A 23,071-nucleotide genomic window follows, 5' to 3' on the forward strand; every position below is an offset into this window, starting at 1 on the left:
CTCACACAGGTAGGATGTCGGAAATAGCAACAGTGCTATTGTGGCGATCTCAGAGTATTCAGCCATAACTTTAATCCAGTTGTCTCGAACGTACTTTTAAGGCCACCGTCAGTTGCGTTCTCCAGCAGTTTTTTTACTCCTTTTGCGAGCTCCGGCGTTTTGCTTTTAGCGTTATCGGTCACGTGACGGAGAAGCGTGTCTTGATGTGTGTTGAGTACGCGCTCAACACCCTCATCTCGCCAGCCACAGGGCGGTCTCCCTGCATGGCTGCCTATAGATACCAACTGCCACTGTTCCTGTCGCAGCAGGGGCTGGTGCATTTCCCCTCAGTTCAGCTCCACTTGCGGCGGGCCCACAGAATCTGGAGGGAGACCAAAGCCACCCTGTCACGTACTGCCTCTCGCAGTCGGACCATTGCGGATCATCGGTGTTGCCCAGTGCCGACATAGCATGTTGGGCAGAAGGTGTGGATCTCTAACCGGGACTTGCATCTGGCCGGCACGTCACGCAAGTTGGGACCAAGGTTCACGGGACTTTTCAAGATGGAAGCCATTATCAACCCCGTTTCCATCAAGCTCCATCTCCCACAAACCATGAAGGTCCATCCCACTTCCACGTTTCCCTGTTCAAAACTGTGACATTCAGTCCTCTGGGAAATCCTCCCACCCCGCCTCCTCGTCCACGGGTGATCAACGGCGACCCTGTGTACACGGTAAAAGAAATTTTGAACTCTAGGTGCAGGGATAGGGATGCCCAATACTTGGTTGACTAAGAGGGCTACGGGCCAGAGGAATGGCAGTGGATCCCCACTCCTGGATCTTGGACCTATCCCTTCTCCGTACCTTCCACTCATCCGTCTGTCAATAATAATAATAATAATAATAATAATAATTATAATATAATAATAAGCAAAAGAGGAAGAAGAAGAAGAAATCTAGATTCTTAGAAAAACAGTAGTTTACAAAAGAAAGTAACAAGAAGACATTGTTATAAGATTACCAACAAATCATCCAAACTCAGCCAAGAACAGCAATGAACTTCAGCCCTTTGTTTTGGGACAAACTGCATAAAATGTCCTCATCATCCCACATCTCCAAAAAATACAGCGGTTACCTGCGGTCTTGTCGCAGCAAAGCTCCAGTTTTAACCTTACTGTCAAGTAGCACCTCCACAATGCCAAAAGCAGTCATTTTTAAGACCAGAGGGCAATTTGTCTCTTCAGCTGATATAAATAGCCGATTTGGCTTCCCTAATTAAAAAAATTTGCAGCTGGCACTTAAATCTTTCTGCATTCCTAAATGTGGCTGCACAAATATACTTTGAGTAAGAGAAAACATAACCAAAGGTGATTTTTTTTTCATGTCCTATACTTGATAAAACTAGCGAAAACGTTGGTAAGCAAATCACAGAATGGACAGTCATTAAAAAGAGCCGAACTAAAGTAACAGATAAAAATGCATTTGCTTTAATAACATCTAAGCACCTGTCTTTTTTTTTTTTTAAAGCCAGAGGTCTTGAGAGACACCTCTAAATCAACTGGATACTAAAAGTTGTTGCTGTGCTGGCCAGGTCGACAAAACACTCAACTGAACCAATACCCCACTGCAACCCAAAGTTTCTGGCTTTACTTTAAGCACAAATGCTTGGGACACATCACAGGGGCATACTGTGCACTCCCTCACATCCCCTCAGAAATATATTTATAAAGGCCATAATGATTATAACATTATATTAAAATGTTGCATTGAAGTTCTGCATATATGTCGAGTAAAAAATGATCACTCTTCGTAGGCCTGCAAAGTAAATACCTTAAAATGTCATGTGTGTAATGTGTGTTTCATGGTGCAGAATAAACGATGACTCCCGGCCGTTCAGGATTGTAATGGTGCAAAAAGTCCAACTGCAATGGCGTATGATCACGAACCTTGACTGTTCAGTAAGTGTGTATCCAAACCTGGGATGTGTGCCGGCCACATATGTAAGATGACCAAACTCCCCCACAATCAGGCCTCACCGTCATTGCCCACGTGAGCATTGAAGTCCCCTAGCAGAACAATGAAGTCCCCAGGCGGAGCGCTCTCTAGCACAGCTTCCAAGGACCCCAAAAAGGATGGGTACTCTGAACTGCTGTTTGGTGCATAGGCACAAACAACAGTCAGGACCCGTACCCCCACCCGAAGGCGGAAGGAGGCTATTCTCTCATCCACTGGGGTGAACTCCAACGTGTGACACAGATGGATGTAACGGAGAATCCAGTAATTTTTCAAAATAAAACATCTTTCGTATTCCGAAATAAATTAAACGGAATTAAGGCAAGTTCTTTCTGTGCGGCCCGGTACCTAATGCCCTGCAGACCGGTACCGGTCTGTGGACCGGCGTTTGGGGACCCCTGCAATCGTCAATACGGGAGGTGACGAGACTGTGGACAAGGATAGCAGTGGTGAGAGAGGGACGGAGACGATTGATATTGCGTAGGTGGAAATATGCGGACCGGGTTATGTCATTAATGTGGGAGTGGAAAGCTAGTGAGCTATCGAGGATGACACCAGGCTCTTGACCTGAAGGGAGTGGGACACAGTGGAGCTATCAATCGTGAGGGAGAAACTGTTGGCTTTGTGTAGGGTGGATTTGGTAGCGACAAGGAGGAGTTCTGTTTTGTCGCTGTTAATTTTGAGGAAGTTATGTGTGAACCAAGATTTAATTTCTGAGAGGCAGTGTAAGAGGGAGGACGGTGGGAGGGAGGTGTCGCGTTTGCTGGAGAGGTAGACCTGGGTGTCATCCGCAAAGCAGTGAAAATGTATACCAAATTTACGGAAAATATTGCCAAGGGGGAGAAGGTAGATAATGAAGAGGAGGGGTCCCAGGACAGAGCCCTGGGACACACCAGAAGAAACGGGGAGGGACTGTGAAGGAATTGAGTTGGATGAACTGAGAGTGCCCAGTGAGATTGAATGAATGGAGTTCAAGAACAATAAAACCACAGAAAAATTATAAATACTAAAAGAAGAGATTAATTTAAACTGAGTATGCAATTTTAAATAAACGCTGCACTCAGGTCAAGGAGGATGAGGATGGAGATTAAACCGGCGTCAGCTGCCATGAGAAGGTCATTGGTGATTTTTAAGAGGGCTGATTCTGTACTGTGAGGGGTACGGAAACCAGACTGGAATTGTTCGTAGAGATTGTTATAGGTGAGGTGGGAGTGAAATTGAGAGGCAACAATTTTTTCAAGAAGTTTGGAAATGAAAGGAAGGTGAGAAATTGGTCGTAGGTTATTGAAATCATTTGGATCTGAACCAGTTTCTTTCAGGATTGGAGTGACAGCTGCAATTTTGAAGGGGACAGGAACAATTCCAGTAGGCAGTGAGGAATGAATAATGGCTGAAATGAAGGGAAGCAGAGAGGGTAAGCAGGATTTGACCAGGACTGTGGGGAGGGGATCTAGTTGACAGGAAGAAGTCTTTAATTTAATAATGATGTCCAAGATTATTGAAGGATGGGGGAGTTCAAAAGAGGATAACTCTTGACAAAGGGTGGGGAGGTCGGTGCAGGGGAGGGGTACAGAGGAGCCCAGGTGCTGGTGGACTTTATTGACTTTGTCAAGAGCGTTGCAGGTGTCAGAAGAATAAAAGGGTGTGTGTGTGTGGGAGGGGGTTGTAGGGAGACAGGGGGTTGAATGATTTGGTTTCAGATAGAAAAGAGAGTCCTCGTATTTCCAGTGTTAAGAGCAGATGAGTCCAGAGTAGTATTGGGATTTGGCTTGAGAGATGGAGTCCTTGTAATGGGAAAGTTGAGCTATGTAGATGTCCTTGTGAACAGCGAGACCAGTTTTTCTGTCGAGTCTTTCAAGCTGCCGAGTTTTGGATTTAATGGAACGCAGATGAGGGGTGAACCAGGGGGCAGACCGAGTAAAAAAAGACAGAGCGGGACTTGACAGGAGCAAGCGTATTGAGAATGTTGGTGAGGCCCGTGTTGTATTGGGAAACCAAAACATTAGGAGGGGAGTCCGTGTCCGGAGTTAAGGTGGCGATCCTTGCATCGAGAGAGTCAATGTTGATGTCTTTAATATTACGGTAAGAGATCTATGCAGGGTGATTTGGAGGTAGAGAGCCAGAGGGTGACGTTAAATGAAATGTGGAAGTGGTCCGTTAGAGGAAGTTCATCAGCAGTACAGTTGGAGGGGGTGGGGCCAGAGCAGCAAATCATATCCAGGCTGTGTTCTTTAATGTGTGTGGGGAAGTCTGCAAACTGATGGAAGCCAAAACTGTCAAGTGAAGAGGCGAAGTCCATGTCGAGCAGATGGGTATTGGGTATTGTCCATGTGTGTATTGAAATGCCCCAGAATAATTATATTTGGTGATAGAGATGAGAGATGGGTGCGGACAGCAGACAATTCATTAATGTGGGAGTGGAAAGCTAGTGAGCTATCGAGGATGACACCAGGCTCTTGACCTGAAGGGAGTGGGACACAGTGGAGCTATCAATCGTGAGGGAGAAACTGTTGGCTTTGTGTAGGGTGGATTTGGTAGCGACAAGGAGGAGTTCTGTTTTGTCGCTGTTAATTTTGAGGAAGTTATGTGTGAACCAAGATTTAATTTCTGAGAGGCAGTGTAAGAGGGAGGACGGTGGGAGGGAGGTGTCGCGTTTGCTGGAGAGGTAGACCTGGGTGTCATCCGCAAAGCAGTGAAAATGTATACCAAATTTACGGAAAATATTGCCAAGGGGGAGAAGGTAGATAATGAAGAGGAGGGGTCCCAGGACAGAGCCCTGGGACACACCAGAAGAAACGGGGAGGGACTGTGAAGGAATTGAGTTGGATGAACTGAGAGTGCCCAGTGAGATTGAATGAATGGAGTGAAACCAGTGTAAGGGCGTGTGAGTGATGCCTATGGTGGAGAGTCTATTCAGGAGGTTGGGGTGGGAAATTGTGTCAAACGCTGCACTCAGGTCAAGGAGGATGAGGATGGAGATTAAACCGGCGTCAGCTGCCATGAGAAGGTCATTGGTGATTTTTAAGAGGGCTGATTCTGTACTGTGAGGGGTACGGAAACCAGACTGGAATTGTTCGTAGAGATTGTTATAGGTGAGGTGGGAGTGAAATTGAGAGGCAACAATTTTTTCAAGAAGTTTGGAAATGAAAGGAAGGTGAGAAATTGGTCGTAGGTTATTGAAATCATTTGGATCTGAACCAGTTTCTTTCAGGATTGGAGTGACAGCTGCAATTTTGAAGGGGACAGGAACAATTCCAGTAGGCAGTGAGGAATGAATAATGGCTGAAATGAAGGGAAGCAGAGAGGGTAAGCAGGATTTGACCAGGACTGTGGGGAGGGGATCTAGTTGACAGGAAGAAGTCTTTAATTTAATAATGATGTCCAAGATTATTGAAGGATGGGGGAGTTCAAAAGAGGATAACTCTTGACAAAGGGTGGGGAGGTCGGTGCAGGGGAGGGGTACAGAGGAGCCCAGGTGCTGGTGGACTTTATTGACTTTGTCAAGAGCGTTGCAGGTGTCAGAAGAATAAAAGGGTGTGTGTGTGTGGGAGGGGGTTGTAGGGAGACAGGGGGTTGAATGATTTGGTTTCAGATAGAAAAGAGAGTCCTCGTATTTCCAGTGTTAAGAGCAGATGAGTCCAGAGTAGTATTGGGATTTGGCTTGAGAGATGGAGTCCTTGTAATGGGAAAGTTGAGCTATGTAGATGTCCTTGTGAACAGCGAGACCAGTTTTTCTGTCGAGTCTTTCAAGCTGCCGAGTTTTGGATTTAATGGAACGCAGATGAGGGGTGAACCAGGGGGCAGACCGAGTAAAAAAAGACAGAGCGGGACTTGACAGGAGCAAGCGTATTGAGAATGTTGGTGAGGCCCGTGTTGTATTGGGAAACCAAAACATTAGGAGGGGAGTCCGTGTCCGGAGTTAAGGTGGCGATCCTTGCATCGAGAGAGTCAATGTTGATGTCTTTAATATTACGGTAAGAGATCTATGCAGGGTGATTTGGAGGTAGAGAGCCAGAGGGTGACGTTAAATGAAATGTGGAAGTGGTCCGTTAGAGGAAGTTCATCAGCAGTACAGTTGGAGGGGGTGGGGCCAGAGCAGCAAATCATATCCAGGCTGTGTTCTTTAATGTGTGTGGGGAAGTCTGCAAACTGATGGAAGCCAAAACTGTCAAGTGAAGAGGCGAAGTCCATGTCGAGCAGATGGGTATTGGGTATTGTCCATGTGTGTATTGAAATGCCCCAGAATAATTATATTTGGTGATAGAGATGAGAGATGGGTGCGGACAGCAGACAATTCATTTAAAAAGTCACAATGAGGTTTGGGGGCACGGTATACAGTGATCCCTCGCGGTTCACTTTCCGCGGCTTCGCTGTTTCACGGATTTTTTTAGTGCATTTTTTTTTAATGCTTTTAAACAGTAAATTGCGTTCTGCATCCTGATTGGCTAAGGCACTGACCGATGTGAACAGTCTCCGCACCTTGTCTCTGTACAGCTTGCCAAATTTACCTTAGCAAATTTTTGGTCTTTGGTTTCATTGTCTCAGTGGCAGATGCTGGTCTGTCAAGGAGGGGAAGCTCAATTTCGGCCTACATCATAAATGTGTCCGTCTATTTATACGTGAATTCTTCTCTCCGTTCCTTTTCAAAAAAAATGAAAAGGATGCCTTCACCATAAGATCGGTGATTGGCTCATTTCGCTGTCAATCAAAAAGATTCAGCCTCAGACAGATCATCCAATCATCATGCAGAAAGCTGAGCTTCCTGGCCAGCCTATAAACACCCACTGTCCATAAACTCCCAGAGATGCTGAGCGTCCAATGGGCGGGACAAAACCAACATTTATCCAATGACTCGTCTTGTTTCAATGCATTGGGACACCCTACACTGAACTCTCTCGACGCCCAATCCGCGCTGTAGACGCTCAGCGTCCACACAGTGTAAAGCACAGTGAAGCTGCGGGAATGAATAAGAAGAAGGCCGCGTCATAACTAGCAATAAAAAGCTGATTCGGAACAAAAGCTGAGCGCGTTGTAGCGCATATTTAGTCAATGACATGTCCACACAATTGTACGTACACACATATGTTTGATCACTTACTTTTTGACATTTTAGGGGAAGCTGAGCTTCCCTTGCAGTCTTAGAGCAATCGCCTCTGCATTGTATACATAGTTCAGTATTGTATAATAACTGTAAAAAGTAAAGCTGACTATCAAGTACCAAGTACAACTTTATTGTCAAATGTGCTGTATGTGAAACATACAGCACATTTGAAATTTCGTCCCTCTCACATTTTTTTGCTTCTTTTAATAAATCCTACTTCATGGATTTCACTTATCACTGGTTCTTTTTGGAACGTAACCCCCGTGATAAATGTGGAATTACTGTACTGTGGCAATGATCGTGAGATTGGGGCCGGAAATTTGACAGGTGGGACATTCAAATGAGGAGAGAGGAGGGAGGGAGATTGGAAGAACTTTCTACTTCTCGCGGTATAATATCGCGAGACCACCTCCGGGACCCGAGCCGCGGGGCTTGGATAGGTAAACAAATCCCGGCCGGGAGAGTAGAGTCATTGAGCTGGGAAAAGTCGCCAAGAGTTTGCCAAGTCTCATTCAAACAGAGAAAGTCAAGCTTACGGTCTTTGAGGATATCCTGGATAAGATAACCCTTCCCAGTAAGCTAACAGATGTTGAGTAGTCCGAAGTTGACGCCGGCAATATCGCTGTTGCGAGGAGCATTAGCTGACGTAGCCAGGCCGGCTAAAACGCTGTGATCCGCGGACTGGCCGTTGTGTCTGCGTGACCGGCGAGAGGATGACTAGAAGGAGGTGATGCCTTTGGAGCCATCGAGGTGGAAGCTCCGACAAGACCCATGGTGGATGTATTTCCGGGAAGGATGAAGAGCGATGTCCGGGAAGTGGTGTAGCGCAGGTGGAGAGCCCGACCACTGGAAGCGGAGCCTGAGGTGCTGTGCCACTGAGTACTGTAGCAGTCCTTCCATAGGTTAATGGAGGAGCGACAGGATGGTCCATAATATTATGGCCCAGACAAAGGCCCTGTTGACCCTCGTCATGGGGTACAGAGGGGTGGAGATGGCACGGGGCCTCGTCTGAGGGCCGAACAGGTAGGACACTGTGATAACACGATTGAGAACAATCGTATGACGATTGACGGTTTACAATCAAAATGGATTGGGACACGAGTGTAAGGCTTTTCTTATGACGACAGTAAAAACGTAACCGTAAAAGACCGTAAAAAGACGCTAAAAAATTGTGGGTGAGCAGCGGCAGCCAGACGCGCCAGCATTCACTCAACCCGGAAAATGCAGTTCCCGTTCCAAATGTGCTCTGTGTGCAACATACAATGCAGTTCCCGGTCCACCAGGAGGCGCCCATTGAGAGGGTGGGTACTGTCATGATACTGTTCTTGTGTTTTCTCCAGCAGGTGGCAGTGGAGAACTTCTCTTCCAGCGTCACACCTGCTGCTAATTTGATCATCATGATTAAGCCATGTATTTAAGGACTGCCAAGATCCCATGTCCCTTCTCAGACTATTGACCTTGTCGCTGCTCTTGCTCAAGTGTTGTTTTCTAGACATCTCAATCTCATCATAGTCACTTTTGCCTCTAGCTCTTTGGTGGTATTTTTATTATTTTGATTTCGAGCTTGCTCTTGTGTTTGGTTTCATGCGATTGAGCTCTACTCATTTCATTTTTGCAACAGTTTTTTGTTAAGGCATTGTTTTTTCTGACCATCAATTTCTGTTTATATTTTAGTTTTTTTGGTCCCAAGTTTGGTTTTGTGTCTACGTTTCTGAACTTGACAGGTTGAATCATGGATGTACGGTTACCTCTTTCAGCTGAGAACTCACTAACAGCAGCGCTGTGAATAGCCTCAGGTTTTACTTCAAATCTTTGCTCACTAAACAGTCTGAATTCTGTTGAGGAATTTCAGGCTTAATATGAGTACTATTGATACTAGTCTCTTTCCTGGACTTCTGTTGAAACATGTAAAACAAAGAATGTAGTGTTAAGCTTACATCCTCTTCCCCCTTGAGTGATTAACAGTCCCCAAATGTCTTCTTTCGCATCCCCATCTCGGCAAAGTCCCCGAAGGCTGTCAAGTTCCCCTGAGGAGGAACTCTTATCTCAAGATTGACCCACAGCAGGGTAGGTCTGGACTTGCCCAACATGTCAAGATCGAACTGCATTGACCTTTCTCTGTTTCTGATTTTTGCATAAGGGGATGGACTGCCCGCCCCACATTAACATTTAATCCCAATATAAACGTGACACTGTATTTTTCCTTTGCTTCCTGACTGAAATCTGAAACTCTCAGAAGCCCGAATCGATTCATATTGTGTTGTGATAAACTGCAGAAAAGACAACGTGGTGTTGGGTTTTTCTTCCACCTTATCGAGAAATAAAAGAACCTGTGTCCAAGGAGGGCCATAAGGAAATGGACAGATCCCCTCCACTACAATTCACATTGTAGTGGAGGGGATCTGTCCACAACTGAAAAAATATTCTGTATGTTCGATACACATGATCATGATCATTCTTTAAATATCAGTGTGGTAAATTGAAAAGTTTTTGATTAGTCATGGAAGAAACGAATCAAATTTAAATATTTAAGCAAATTACATGAGTTTTTGAAAAAAATGAAAACAAATGACAGAAGCTAAAAAGGAAGAGCATAAGTTAAATAGTAGTGACTAAAGGTACCTTTTTTAAGACAACAATTCCCTCTTGACTTTCACCATTTGCGATTAAGTGAAACATGGTGCCCTCCTCCCCTGGTACAATGGAATAGTCCACCTTTGCATTTCTGTCGAGGTCAAGATCATCGGCCAGAATCCGGCCCACAACCGAACCCGGTAAGGCTGTTTCAGGAACCACAAGATGAAAAATACCTGTGGATCATAGACAGACAATTAGATTATTTAGAAAGGTCTTATCATGCAAATTCAACTGTTTTGAGCTTTTAGCCATGTTGAAATGATCATTCCTCACCAAAAACATCCTATTGCTAGTGCTATTTTCCCCCATTCTTGCTCATTCCACCTCTGTAAGCAACAGCTCTGCCCAATCCAAGAAAAGGACTTGGCTCTCGCTACCTTAAAGTAAGAAATGGATAAGTACCGCCATACCACAAGTGGCGCCCCCATCCCGCCGCTTGCCTGTTGTAAAAGTAACACTGGCAGTGGGGTCCCAGGCCGAGCTAAGTGATGTGTGGCCTTGGGCTAGTCTCCCTAGTAAGAGCTGTTTATTACTGTTTCATGGGTGGTGTGCACAGCAGCAAGCTTTCGGACAATCTCATAAAAGGGGTTCCACACAAGGACAGGCAGGGTTTTCGTGAGCCAGGTGTCTTCCAGATTAAAAAAATAGCCACCAAAATAACTCATATTTAAGAAAAAAAAAAAAAGCCCGGTGGTCAAGTGGTTAGCGCGCAAATCCCCTCACACAATGCAGAGGTGCGGGGTTCGATTCCGGCTCCGGCCTCCCTGTGTGGACTTTGCATGTTCTCCCTGTGCCTGCCTGCGTGGGTTTTCTTCTAGCAGTCCGCTTTCCTCCCACATTCCAAAAATATGCATGACAGGTTACTGGAACACTCTAAATTGTCCCTAGGTGTAAGTGTGAGCGTGAATGGTTGTTCGTCTATGTGTCCCCTGACTACTGCCTGAAGACAGCTGGGATAGGCTTCAAGCACCCTCATGACCCTCGTGAGTATTAAGTGAATCGGAAAATCGATGGATGGAAAAAATAAAAATTTGTGCCAAAGATAATATTTAGATATATTTATCTGTGGAAATCTTAAAATAGCATGACAAGGCCCCGTTAAAAAGGTGAAGATTCGGATACTGAATCCATCGAAACAGGATTAATTCATTCAAAGGTTTCACTCACTCTTGGAAAAACGTGGTGGGTTGTCATTGACGTCGTCCAACGTGATGTTGATTGTTGTGGTAGCGGTCAGTCCCCCACGTTGACCACCCATATCTTTGGCTTGGATTGTAACCTGATATTCGTCCTTCTCTTCACGATCCATGTTGGCTAAAGCTGTCCTGATCACTCCTAGAGGGAAAATATCCATTTAAGATTTCATCACAGACATGATGGATAAACATTTGTGTATTTAAAACTACAGTATCAATTGCCAACGAAATCATGAATAATGATTTTGATTACAAAATGTTGTATGATTATGTTCAATGAGTAATGAGAAAATGTGAGGTCACTGGTACTCACGAGAGGGAGCATATTACTCCTGCTATGACATCCCTTCACGGGCTCCCTGCACATTTTAGAGTTCTTTTTAGGATTCTAGCACAGTATTTGTTTTCAAGGTCTGGACTCATTTTACCTCTCTGAGCTCCTCCACCCCTACGCACCTGCCTGGTGCCTCAGGCCTGTGGATGAGACACTATTCGAGATACATCGGACTAAGTGAAGGCTCAGAGGGGATCAAGCGTTTTCCATTGCTGGTCCCTCTGTTTGGGATACCTCCTGCTAAACGTTAGGCAAGCTCCCTCGTTGTCCATCTTTAAAACTCATCTGAAAACTCATTTTTATTTTTTGGGTTTTGACAGAATGTAGTTTAAGACATATTGTGTGTCCTTGTATCAGGGCAACTTCCCCGTTTTGTACCACACCCAAAAACTGCGCATACATACATGCACGTGTGCACTCACGTGCACGCGCACGTGCACATTTGCACGTACAGTGCATTGACACATGCAACCAGGCATGGTGCACATCATACACTGATCATCGACAGCCTGGGGGCACCAAAACAATCAAGCTCGTTAAAAAAACCAAAAAACAAAAAACAAACAAAAAAAAAAAGTCATAGTTGGAATTATAATAATACCAACATATAATACTTATAATACAGGTTTGTAAAGTATGTTTATAAATATATGGATTACAAAAATAACTGTGCAGATCGCTCGTCTGTCTACTTTTGGTGCCCCACCACCTTCCCTCTCTTACAGAGTAGTTTGCTCCATTATGCTTCAATCGCAAATTTGGCAGAAGTTTATTTTTGGATATCAGGACATGTTGTTGGAGGTGCAAAAGAGGAAAAGAAAAACACAGCGAGATGATGCTCGCACGTCACTTGTGCTTAAGACAATGTTTTAAAGAACAATTGTTTGTTTATTTTGGTACAGCCATGTTTAGATGACCACAAGAACCACAGCCATGTTTCGGTGATGCGTTTAAATGCACTTCAGTAATGCGATAATCAAAAAAATCTGGTTTACATGGTTGAGTCAAGAGTTTGATTTCCTTCCAAATACATGACATAAAACTCTTGGTCTCAGTAAAGACCTTCCTCCTCCTGTGATCTTACATACAGAATATATATATATATATATATATATATATTATCGTAAATAGGAAGTTCCCATGGGAATTGCGGAGAATGTATTGGAAGTGTATCATTAGAGCTACTGGGTGATGAATAGATGCATGCTATAGATGCATGAAACATTTAAGATCAAGCTTTGGAGTGAACCTTCCATTTTTTTTAAATTCCTGGTTTACTCTTGTCATTTCTATAAATTCCCGCTGAAAGCTTTCATTTGTGAAAATAGTGTAATGTCGCAACCCTTTTGACACCTAAATATTAAAAATGTCAATGCTGACTCTGAGGCAGGAAGAGCGCAAGAGTTTGGGCAAACTCGTGTGACTACAACGCGTGACAAATTGGACTGGTGCTCTCATGTGCATACTGTGCTGCTGCTGTTGTAGAAAACGGAGAAAACGACAAAAAGGTGCTGTCAGCATACTGAGATGGGATGGAGCATACTCCAGTGTGGTTGTGTGAACACATTTGTGACTTGCCTTATCTGCACTGCAGTATTATAACTCATACGTGTACAGCATGACAGTTGTTGGGAAATGTAGGGCTCGACCGATATAGATCGTTTGAGACCGATGCCGATTCCAATATTTTCAATCTGCGATTAATCGTCAGATTATTTGTAAAAATCTATTTTTTGGTCCCGTAACGCTTTCAACAACAATGGATGAATGGATTACAGGCTGATTGTTTTACACGATTGTTTCTTTTAGCATTTGTTTAATTTTCCAATGGAGCGGCATTTTCAAGTACAAAAACATGCAAAAAAAAAAAGTCATGAGTGGTTAGGGCGTCAACCCCACAGTGCAGAGGTACCGGGTTCGATTCCAGCTCCGGCCTTCCTGTGTGGAGTTTGCATGTTCTCCCCGTGCCCATGTGGGTTTTCTCCGGGTACTCCGGTTTCCTCCTACATTCCAAAAACATGCATGGCAGGCTGATTGAAGACTCAAAATTGTCCCTAGGTGTGAGTGTGAGCACGAATGGTTGTTCGTCTATGTGTGCCCTGCGAATTTCTCAGTCAAAACAAAAAATATATATATATCCGGCAGGCCTGTGGATTTCACGGTCATGATCGTTACCGGTAGCGTGTCGTTTCCGTGGCGTCATTTTGACGTTACCGAAAAATTGTTTCCCATAAAAGTCACCACACAGGAGTTGACTGTACGCGATCGAATCTCTCCTGTGTGACCAAGGCGATTTCACTGTGCTTGTATATGTGTTTGTGGTGTGGTGTGTGAGTGTGTTTCTTCTAATTTACTTTCGTTTTGTTTTGTTTTCAGTGTTGGGGGGGCGGAACAGATAACGTTATGTGCTCATGCGGGTTACTATTTTAGTCTGCAAACTGAGAAATCGCGTGGATGACATTTTGAGATGGTGGTGAAAAAAAACACACAAAGGTCTACTAATTGCGACATTTAAGAAATGGGAATGCCAGTCTGATTTTTTGTATGAATCGTCCGAAGGGCGTATCACTAAACTCACCTGTGATGTATGTACAGAACATGAGAGCGAGATACGACGGGGAGGCACGATTCCGAGGAAAGTTGGTCATTAGATCTATAGGCTAATCGCTATGAAAAATATTCTTGTGGAGGCTCTCAGTCGTACAGGAAAGTTCCATCGTAGAAAGGGTTCTGTCAGTCGTCATCTGTACCTGTGGGTAAAAAACAAAAAACAAACAAAAAAAAAAAACAAAAAAGGACGTTTCGCTTCTCTCACAGAAGCTTCGTCAGCGGTAGACAACCCTGAAGTCTCCGTGAAGACTCCGGGAAGTTGCTCTGCGCTAAAAGGCTGAGCGTGGCCTGTTTGAGGACTGGGTGGGGATGGTTAGTCACGCCCCTATGGTGAAGAGGCCCATTGGTTTCTAAACTCCCTATCATTGGGTCTTGATTAGGCCTATTGTTTGGGCTAAGGCTGAATAGCTACTTTCAGTTAGCCTGATCAGCATGTCTATGTCCCTTACTGGTCAACAAGTTATTGTAAATAGGAGACAGGTTAAATCTGATACCTCCTTCACGGTTCAGAGAGGGTGAAAATTTTTTAACAAAAATCGCTTCCTTTACTCCCCTTTCAAACTGTAGCATGGTAACTTTATGAATTAATATTATGAAACAGTCTTGGTTATTTTATAATTTACTGGTTGTAGCATGGTAACTTTATGAATAAAACATTCGTCACAAGTTGTAGTCATGCTAATGTTAACTGTCGGTAGAACTAACGATGACGTGTGGTAGATTCTTTCGTCAAATTGATAGTAGATTACACATGCATTGTCTTGGGAAGAGGATGTCAAGCCACATCAATACTTACCTGTATTAATGATTACCAGTAAATTAATCTTTGCAGTGCGATACTGGAAAAAAATACTCTGATTTTGTGGTACTGTATGCTGTATTCATGATGCCATATGAGTACAACATATTTTGATCCATTTATTTTGTTGAATAATCCTGGAGTACACAGCTGCTGATGTCATGTTCATTGTTAATGCATAGTTTTCAAACATTTACCCTTGAAACATGATACTTTTGAGTATCAGAATTCTTGATTATGAATGTCAGTCAAAATAGAAAAATGAGTTCCCGTGATGAACGTTTACAGAACCCAAAATTTGTTACCGTGGTTTCCCATTGGGTAATCCGACGGAATCGAAAAACGGTTACCGTGAATTTCCTAAATCCTCAGGCGTGCTACGGTACATCTTTTTTTTTTCCGCAACGATCGCAGTTTGACAATCGCCGTCATTGTTATTTTGATCTCACGTTAAGAAATCTCGCGTGACGAGATTTCCGTACTTGCGAGGCGAGATTGGCGAGATCTGCCTTCACCTCGCAGAAAGCAGAGGATTGCCAAGTTGTGTAACGTTAAAACAAGTGTTGCGAATAAGTGTTGCTGCTTCTCAGAGACGTCTCGCTGCCGGTCTCCCCGCTCCTCGTCAGGCTCCCCGACGCGATGTGCGTCCGCGGTGCGCAACTCATCTCAGCGGCCATGAGGAGCCAGAAGAAAAAAACCAGACGGAGCAAAAAAAAAAAAAACAAGGGAGGACTCCGGGCAAGGCTGCAGCACGAGGGCTGGAAACAGCGGGCACTACCAGCGATCATTCTCGCTAATGTCCGCTCGCTACGGAACAAGTGCGACGAGCTCCAGCTTAAGGTAAACAGCTGCTTGCAATACAGGCGCGCTTGCATTCTGGCGTTCAATGAGACCTGGCTCAGCAAGGATGACAGCCATGTACATCGATGGATTCGGGTCTCCCATCAGGCTGAACCGTGACGGAGACGCCACCGGTAAACAACATGGCAGAGGCGTGTGCCTCTATTTCAACACTCGCTGGTGCTCCACTGTCCACGTGAGGGAGAAACTGTGCATCCCAGACATCAAGCTCCTGTCTGCGTCCTGCCGTCCTTTCTACCTGTCCAGAGAATTTCCCCAACTCTTCTTCATCATCGTTTACATCCACCCCAGAGCCAAGCCCACCACGGCGACCGACCACATAAGAAGCACCCTCAACAGACTGGAGCACCTTTCCCCCGTCTCTCCCAAATTCATCATGGGAGATTTCAACCACTGCAACCCAGAGAAATCCCTCAAAGGCTTCAACCAGTACATCACATGCACCACACGCCAGGGGAAGACACTGGACAAATGCTACGGCTCCATCCCTGATGCATACAAGCCCGCCATCCTCCCCCCCGCTCCCCTCGGCTCTGCTGATCACCACACTGTCCTGCTCCTCCCTGCCTCCAGCCCGGCTATCAGGAGAGTAGAGAAGGTAACCAAAAACATCAAACAGTGGACGCAGGAGAGCATCACCGCCCTCCAGGGTTGCCGAGAGTCCACGGATTGGTGCAACCTTCTTTCCCCCTCCGACGACATCAATGTAGATGTAGTCTCCTCATACATCCGCTTCTGTGAGGAAACCATCATCCCCTCCAAGACTGTCACCATCTTCCCCAACAACAAACCCTGGATCACCAAGGAGCTGAGGGAGATCAAAAACAGGAAGAAGCGCATCTTCTTCTCGGGCAGCAAGGTGGAGAAAAAGGAGATCAACATGGAGGTCAAGAAAGTCATCAAGATCGCTAAGCTGCAATACAAGCGCAAGGTGGAGGAGAAACTTAATGGCGGAAACCTCCGTGCAGCCTGGCAGGGCCTGAATAAAATGGCAGCTGTGAACACCACCACCAGCACCGCCCCCACCCTCATCCCTGGGAGCAGCCCAGCCTCCCTCGCCAATGACCTCAACTCCTTCTACACCAGGTTCGAGACTGATAACTCCACGCAGCTCACCAACATCAGGTCCCACCTCCAGCCCGGCAATTCTTCAATCACATTCCACACAGAGGACGTTATGAGGGCCCTCAAGAGGACCAAGATCAACAGTGCACCAGGAGCCAACAACGTCAGTGGCCGGGTCCTCAAGTACTGCGCTGACCAGCTCGGGTGCGTTTTCCAGCTCTTATTCCAGTCCTCCATGAACACCGCCACTGTCCCTAAGCTGTGGAAGCACTCCACCATCACCCCCATTCCCAAGAACAACAACCCCAAGACCCTGAACGACCTCCGCCCACGTGATGAAAGCCATGGAGAGGATCGTCAAGCAGCACATCCTCACAAAGACCAGCTCACGCCTCGACCCCCTCCAATTTGCATACCAGGCAGGCAGAGGTGTCAACAATGCCAAAGCCTTCATCATCGACACCATCTACAAACATTTGGAATTCCCCAACACCTTGGCCAGGCTTCTGTTTGCTGACTTGTCCTCTGCCTTCAACACCCTGCAGCCTCACATCCTGGCACAGAGGCTCATGCAGAACTTCTCCCTGAACAACCAACTCATCCTCTGGATCCTGGACTTCCTCACACACAGAACACAGAGAGTCAGGATCAACAACAACCTGTCTGACCTCCTCGCCACCTCCACAGGCTCCCCACAGGGCTGCGTACTCTTGCCACTGCTCTTCATCCTGTACACGGATGAATGCAGGTCCTAACACCCCAACAGCCACCTGGTGAAGTTCACTGATGACACTGTCCTAGTGTCTCTGCTCTCCGGCTCCACGCAACACCATGGTCCGACCCTGCAGCAGTTCGTCGAGTGGTGTGACGCCTCCCGGCTGGAACTGAACATCAGCAAGACCAAGGACATGCTGGTGACCTTCTCCAGAAAACAGAGAGAGCTGGCCTCGACTATCCCCACCAACATCCAGGGGACTCCAGTGGAAACTGTGTCCGAATACAAGTACCTGGGGACCATCCTGGACAATAACCTGACGTTCTCCTCCAACACCGAGGTGATCCTGAAAAAATGCCACCAGAGGATGTACCTGCTCAGGAAACTGAACTCCTTCTCCGTCAGCAGGGAAATCCTCCTGACTTACTACCAGGCATTCATAGAGTCCGTCCTCTCGTTCTCTATGGCCTGCTAGTTCCACTCCCAAAGTCTACAGGAGAAGAACCGCCTGGACAGCATCAGCAGAGTGTGCTCCAAGATCATCGGACTTCCCACTCGCCCTCTGACTGCAGTGTGTGAGCAGCAGATCCGTGGTCTGGCTGCTCAGATCATGAAGGACCCCTCACATGCTCTCTTCCCTGCATTCGAATGGCTGCCTTCCGGCTGCAGGCTGCGGTTCCCAGCTTGCAGGACAGCGGGGAGGAGATCCACCTTCGTCCCCCAGGCCGCTTCAACTCTTAAACTCTTATTCCAAGGAACCCTGACAACCCCCCCCCCCCCCCCCCCCCCCCCAACCCCCCCCCCCTCCTTTTTCTTCAACAACGGTTGAAGATTAAAAGAAACGTCTTGCAGATATCTGTCAATTCGCTATGTGAATAATGCTGTGTGGAATTTAATGGCACAAGTTAAATTGGGTTTCCACTACACCCACATTTTCGATTTCTTCGAAAACCGAAAACACGCTCTTCAAAAAAAAAATCTTTATTGAATATGTCTGCTCACAATAGAACACTACACGAGGAAGTGTCACTTCCTCGTCTACCCGAGGAAGCATCACTTCCTCGTGTAAGGAAGGCGAGAGGAGTCAAGTGGCGTATTCAAGTGCGCTCAGTTTGGTCGAGAACCGATTTTCGGTCGTAATCCGAGGCATAAAACACTCGAAATTTTTGGTCGAAAACCGATTTGGTTGCGAACAGATATATATATATATATAGATAGATAGATAGATAGATAGATAGATAGATAGATAGATAGATAGATAGATAAAATTAGAAACCATGATTCTGATTTGACTGTCTGGAAGATGGACCGTGTTCATGCAAAATGGTCAATAAGTTGCTATGTATTTTTTTCCAAGTCCACCTTAATGGCTTCCAGCAACATGGGCATTTCTTGCTGCAGGCCTTTGATCTATGTAAAATCTATAAGCTTTCTTCCTCTTCAGCATCTGGTGACCCATTAATCTTTTCTCAGAGACAAGTGTTAAATTTACAAGTGTCACTGATAATCCAGATTAATGCTGTGTGGGTCCACCTTCTGATGCAGATTTTAGCAAATTAATTTTCCTTGTTGGATTTCAAAACTGTCCAGTCAGTATTCCTCACTGTTAAATTCCATGTGCAAATGAGGAACATTAAATTGATATTAATCTGTACGTTATAGCTCCTGATATACATATGCATATCATGTTTTAGTTGAAACAGCACACAATTTAGAGATGTTTTTTTTCAGTGCATAACAAACAATTATAATTTCTGGTTTGGGAGTGAGAGTGCTCTCTCAACCCAGAGGCTACACGTAATTCCCTACTGTATGAATTTATTTAGGAAATGAAGGACTCGAGCGGAAAAGATTACTAGAGTCACAGTTATGGTTTTTATTTGGACCTAATGGTAAAACTTTTAGAAAAATATGTAGAAAAACAAACAAACATAAATGAAAAAAATTCATAAAGGATGATGCAAAAGCAAAAGTTCCTCACCTGATTTAGGGTCCACAGAAAAGTATGGTTGGCCATGAAGAATGCTGTAGACAATCTCTGCACTGTTTCCATATGTAGGGTCATCAGCATCTGTAGCAGTGATCTGTCTCACAAATGTGCCTGGACAAACCATGTGTCAACCCTTCTTAGAAGCAAATTTCACATTACTGAAACCTCCAACTCAGTTATGCTTTAACTCCCACCCTTAAAACATCCTTGAATGTGCCCAGGATAAGAAAAGGATCCCCAAAAAAACTACACAACTAAGTCAATTTGATAACCAACTAAAAGGTATTAACATCTTAAGACCTCAAGACTTCGATTGTTAAATTACCTCATAGATAGCATTTGGCAGACAGATGGACCATTAAGTCAGGCTTTGCATGTGTGCGTGTGTGCATATGCTTCTGTTAAATGCAGTTTCATCCCTGTTGAACCACAAGTGAATTTTACATACAGATTCTTGTATTATCGAAGTGTTTTTGTACAGTCTGTGTAAATGTGATTTTAGTGTCCTACAAGTGATCATGGAAAAAGTCTTGAATAATTTATTCCTTACTTTGTTTGGGAATTGGATGGAAAATATTTACAGTACCTGTCGGGGACATCTCAGGGACGATGGCAATGTGTGGTCCATCTGGAAATCGAGGTTCATTGTCATTGATGTCCTGCACCTTGACAATGAACTCTGACTCAGGCTCCAGAGGAAGATCTGTTCGGAGATCTACGGCTTGGGCTTTGAGTTTGTAGTGCGACTTTTCTTCTCTGCCACACATAAGAAACAGAATTATTTATTGAACAAAAGACCACTCTCACAATATGTAATAAAAAGGCTAGGCTAGTTATGACTACATCCTCATTTTACTTCATGTACAGTGTTGTGCAAAAGTATTTGGCAGCATAAGATATATTATTTTAGCCATTCTATAATGATCTGATGAACTAGAATGAAGTCGATTGCTCCTCAGTGGAGTACAGACCTCTACCAAGGTTGGTAACAAATGGGCAAAAAATGGTGGCGCATAAAGGTTGGTGTCATTGCAAATTTGGGGCATGCACTGTTGCATTTACAGAAGATTTATATTTGTCAGTTTGGTCCACAGAGGTGCAAAATTCATGGTTTCTGAAACGATTTGGGTCAAGAAATTCATCATGATGTAGCCGGATTGATTTGACCTAGTATTTACCTTCATATTCATGATGGCAGCCAATTTTGGGCTATCAAATTGTTATGTTTTTTTAAATTGTTATAGAGCCTCAATATTAGGTGAAGCAGCTTTATCAAGCTCATTTCTTAAACAAGGTAACTCAGTGTGCTTTCATGGTTAAGAATACATCATGCAAAAGCATTTAAAGACTAAAGACCTACGTTGAATGGTGAATAATGTATGCTTTGTATATTATTTGTGCTGTTTTGAATCGCAGTAAATTGTCCAATTTGAGAGTTTTTAATTTGAGAAATAATGGATGAATTGAGGCGGTCTGCACGTCCGCGTCCAAGTGCAGAAGTCCCTGGTTCGTTTCAGACCTCCGGCCTTCCTGTGTGGAGTTCTCCTCATGCCTGCATGGCTTTTCTCCGAGTACTTGGGTTTCCTCCCACATTCCAAAAACATGCATGTTAGGTTGATCAAATGCTCTAAATTGTCTCTAGGTGTGAGTGTGAGCACGGATGGATGTTCATTTCTGTGTGCCCTGCGATTGGCTGGCAACCGGTTCAGGGTGTCCCCCGCCTGCTGCCCAAAGTCAGCTGGCATAGTCTCAAGCATACCCGCAACCTTTGTGAGGGTAAGCGGATCAGATGATGGATGGATTGATAAATTGGTTCAATCTAATTTGAATGGTTAATAATCCGTAGAGGGTTAATAATCTCTTCGTCTTCCTCACCACCAGAGTCATCCTACACACCACCATCCTATGTTGTCTGGCTACACTCTCACCTACCACTACTTTGCAGTCACTGATTTCCTTCAGATTGCACCGTCTACACAAAATGTAGCATACCTGTGTACTCCTGCCTCCACTCTCATAGGTCACCCTATGTTCCTGCCTCTTCTGGAAGAAAGTATTCAAGATAGCCATTTCCATCCTCTTAGCAAAGTCCACCTCATCTGGAGTCCAAACCTGCCCATTGCCTCCTCATCATCTCTGTTTCCTGCGCCAACATGTCCATTGAAGTCTGCACCAATTACAACTCTCTCGCTTCGAGGGGTGTTTCTGTATCACTTCATCAAGGTCCAACCAAAATTTCTCCTCCTCCAACTCACATCCTACCTGTGGAGCATAGCCACCAACAACATTGAACATCTATTTTTTTCAGCACTCTATCCAACACTCTTTTTACCTCTATAGCCCCGTTCACACGGCAACGTTTGGTCCGACGCAGCGCCGAAACAGATCCAGTCGAGCATTCAGACGTGCACATTTGCTCCGGCGTAGCTCCACTAAAGAGCTTATACCGGACCAAATTTGATCCACCTCAGGGAGGTGGTTTAAAAATTTGCTCCAGAGCAAATGCTCGTTTGCGACGCTACGCCGAAACAAATGTGCACGTGTGAACGCAGCTGGATTAAATTTGCTCCTGAGCAAATGCTCGCTTGCGGGGGAGTGGCCTCGCTACGCTCGCTACCAGATGCACGGAATCCGACCCCGGTCGACAGTGACGAGGGGGCCAGCGACACAGACGAAGCCCGGCCGTGCACCCCCGTTCCCGGTAAAAGGGTCGGGGATTTAAGCGGTGAAGACAGCGCTCACGATCAAGAAGAGAATCGAGAAAGCAGTGACGTCAGCCGAGCCCGATTTGCAGGCCCGAGCCCGAAGCAACCCCGACATTTCATATTTTATTTGTGAGTATTTTTGGGAGAAAAAAAACAAGATTTCTTACGGTTAAAATAATCTACATATTTTTATGAACATGATCAATGCATTTGCACAACGAAATAACGCTGAAATACAGAATAAGAGGCCAGACAAAGAGAAATCTCGATGTGCATTTGCTTAATTACGCAGATAAATCTTGTGGCTTACTAGGCTTTAAATAGAATAATTCAAATGAAATAAATAGGTAAAGATATCTGAAATTATTTCTATAGGATTGTTTAAACAAAATTAACATAGATTGACTGTAAACACGTCTTTATTCCACGACTGCCGACAAGTGGATCTATTCTGAACAAGGACAGAATAGTGTCCGCCATAATATTTATTAAAAGAAAAATAAATAAAAGTCCGCAAGAGAGAAGCCCGACCCGAACCTGTTTTACTTCCGCATTCCTGTCTTTTTGGTCCGCAGCAGAAACTGCACATGTGACCGCAAGTGGAGCTGCTCCGACGCTGCGTCGGAGCTGTCACGCTCAGCGGCTTTGCACGTGTGACCGCTCCACAAAATTTGCTCCGGTGTAAAATATATCGCAACAAAATATTTCGGTGCAGCGTCGGACCAAATGTGTGCCGTGTGAACAGGGCTTATGACATTCCTAACAAACTCCTCCTTCAAGATAACTCCTACTCCATTTCTTTTCCTATCTACACCATGATACAACAGCTTGAACCCTGATCCTAAGCTTCTAGCCTTGCTACCGTTCCACCTGGTCTCCTGGACATGTCTACCTTCCTCCTCTGCATCATGTCAACCAAATCTCTACCCTTTCCTGTCATAGTTCCAACATTCATAATCCCTACTCAGTACTATACTCTTGGCGTTCCACTTCTTCCTATGGACACGCCTTCCTCCTCTCCTTCTTCGACCAACAGTCGTCCATTTTCCACTGACACCCTGTAGGTC

The 23,071-nt window shown here is 45.0% G+C and overlaps 1 protein-coding gene across 1 annotated transcript in view; it reads right to left on the bottom strand.

Moving 5' to 3' along the window:
- The window catches only part of LOC109521291 (cadherin-12-like), a 62,199-nt gene that overhangs the window by 33,609 nt on the left and 5,519 nt on the right, over positions 1 to 23,071 (bottom strand). The window contains exons 3-6 of the mRNA XM_019879075.1: positions 19,886 to 20,055; positions 19,291 to 19,410; positions 10,897 to 11,064; positions 9,715 to 9,902 (exon numbers count right to left, since the gene is read on the bottom strand). Coding sequence (XP_019734634.1) covers positions 9,715 to 9,902; positions 10,897 to 11,064; positions 19,291 to 19,410; positions 19,886 to 20,055 — 646 coding nt within the window. The remainder of the gene's footprint in view (positions 1 to 9,714; positions 9,903 to 10,896; positions 11,065 to 19,290; positions 19,411 to 19,885; positions 20,056 to 23,071) is intronic.

The sequence above is a fragment of the Hippocampus comes genome, unplaced genomic scaffold, assembly GCF_001891065.2.
Source record: "Hippocampus comes isolate QL1 unplaced genomic scaffold, H_comes_QL1_v1.1 scaffold85, whole genome shotgun sequence".
In the NCBI taxonomy this organism is placed as follows: domain Eukaryota; kingdom Metazoa; phylum Chordata; class Actinopteri; order Syngnathiformes; family Syngnathidae; genus Hippocampus; species Hippocampus comes.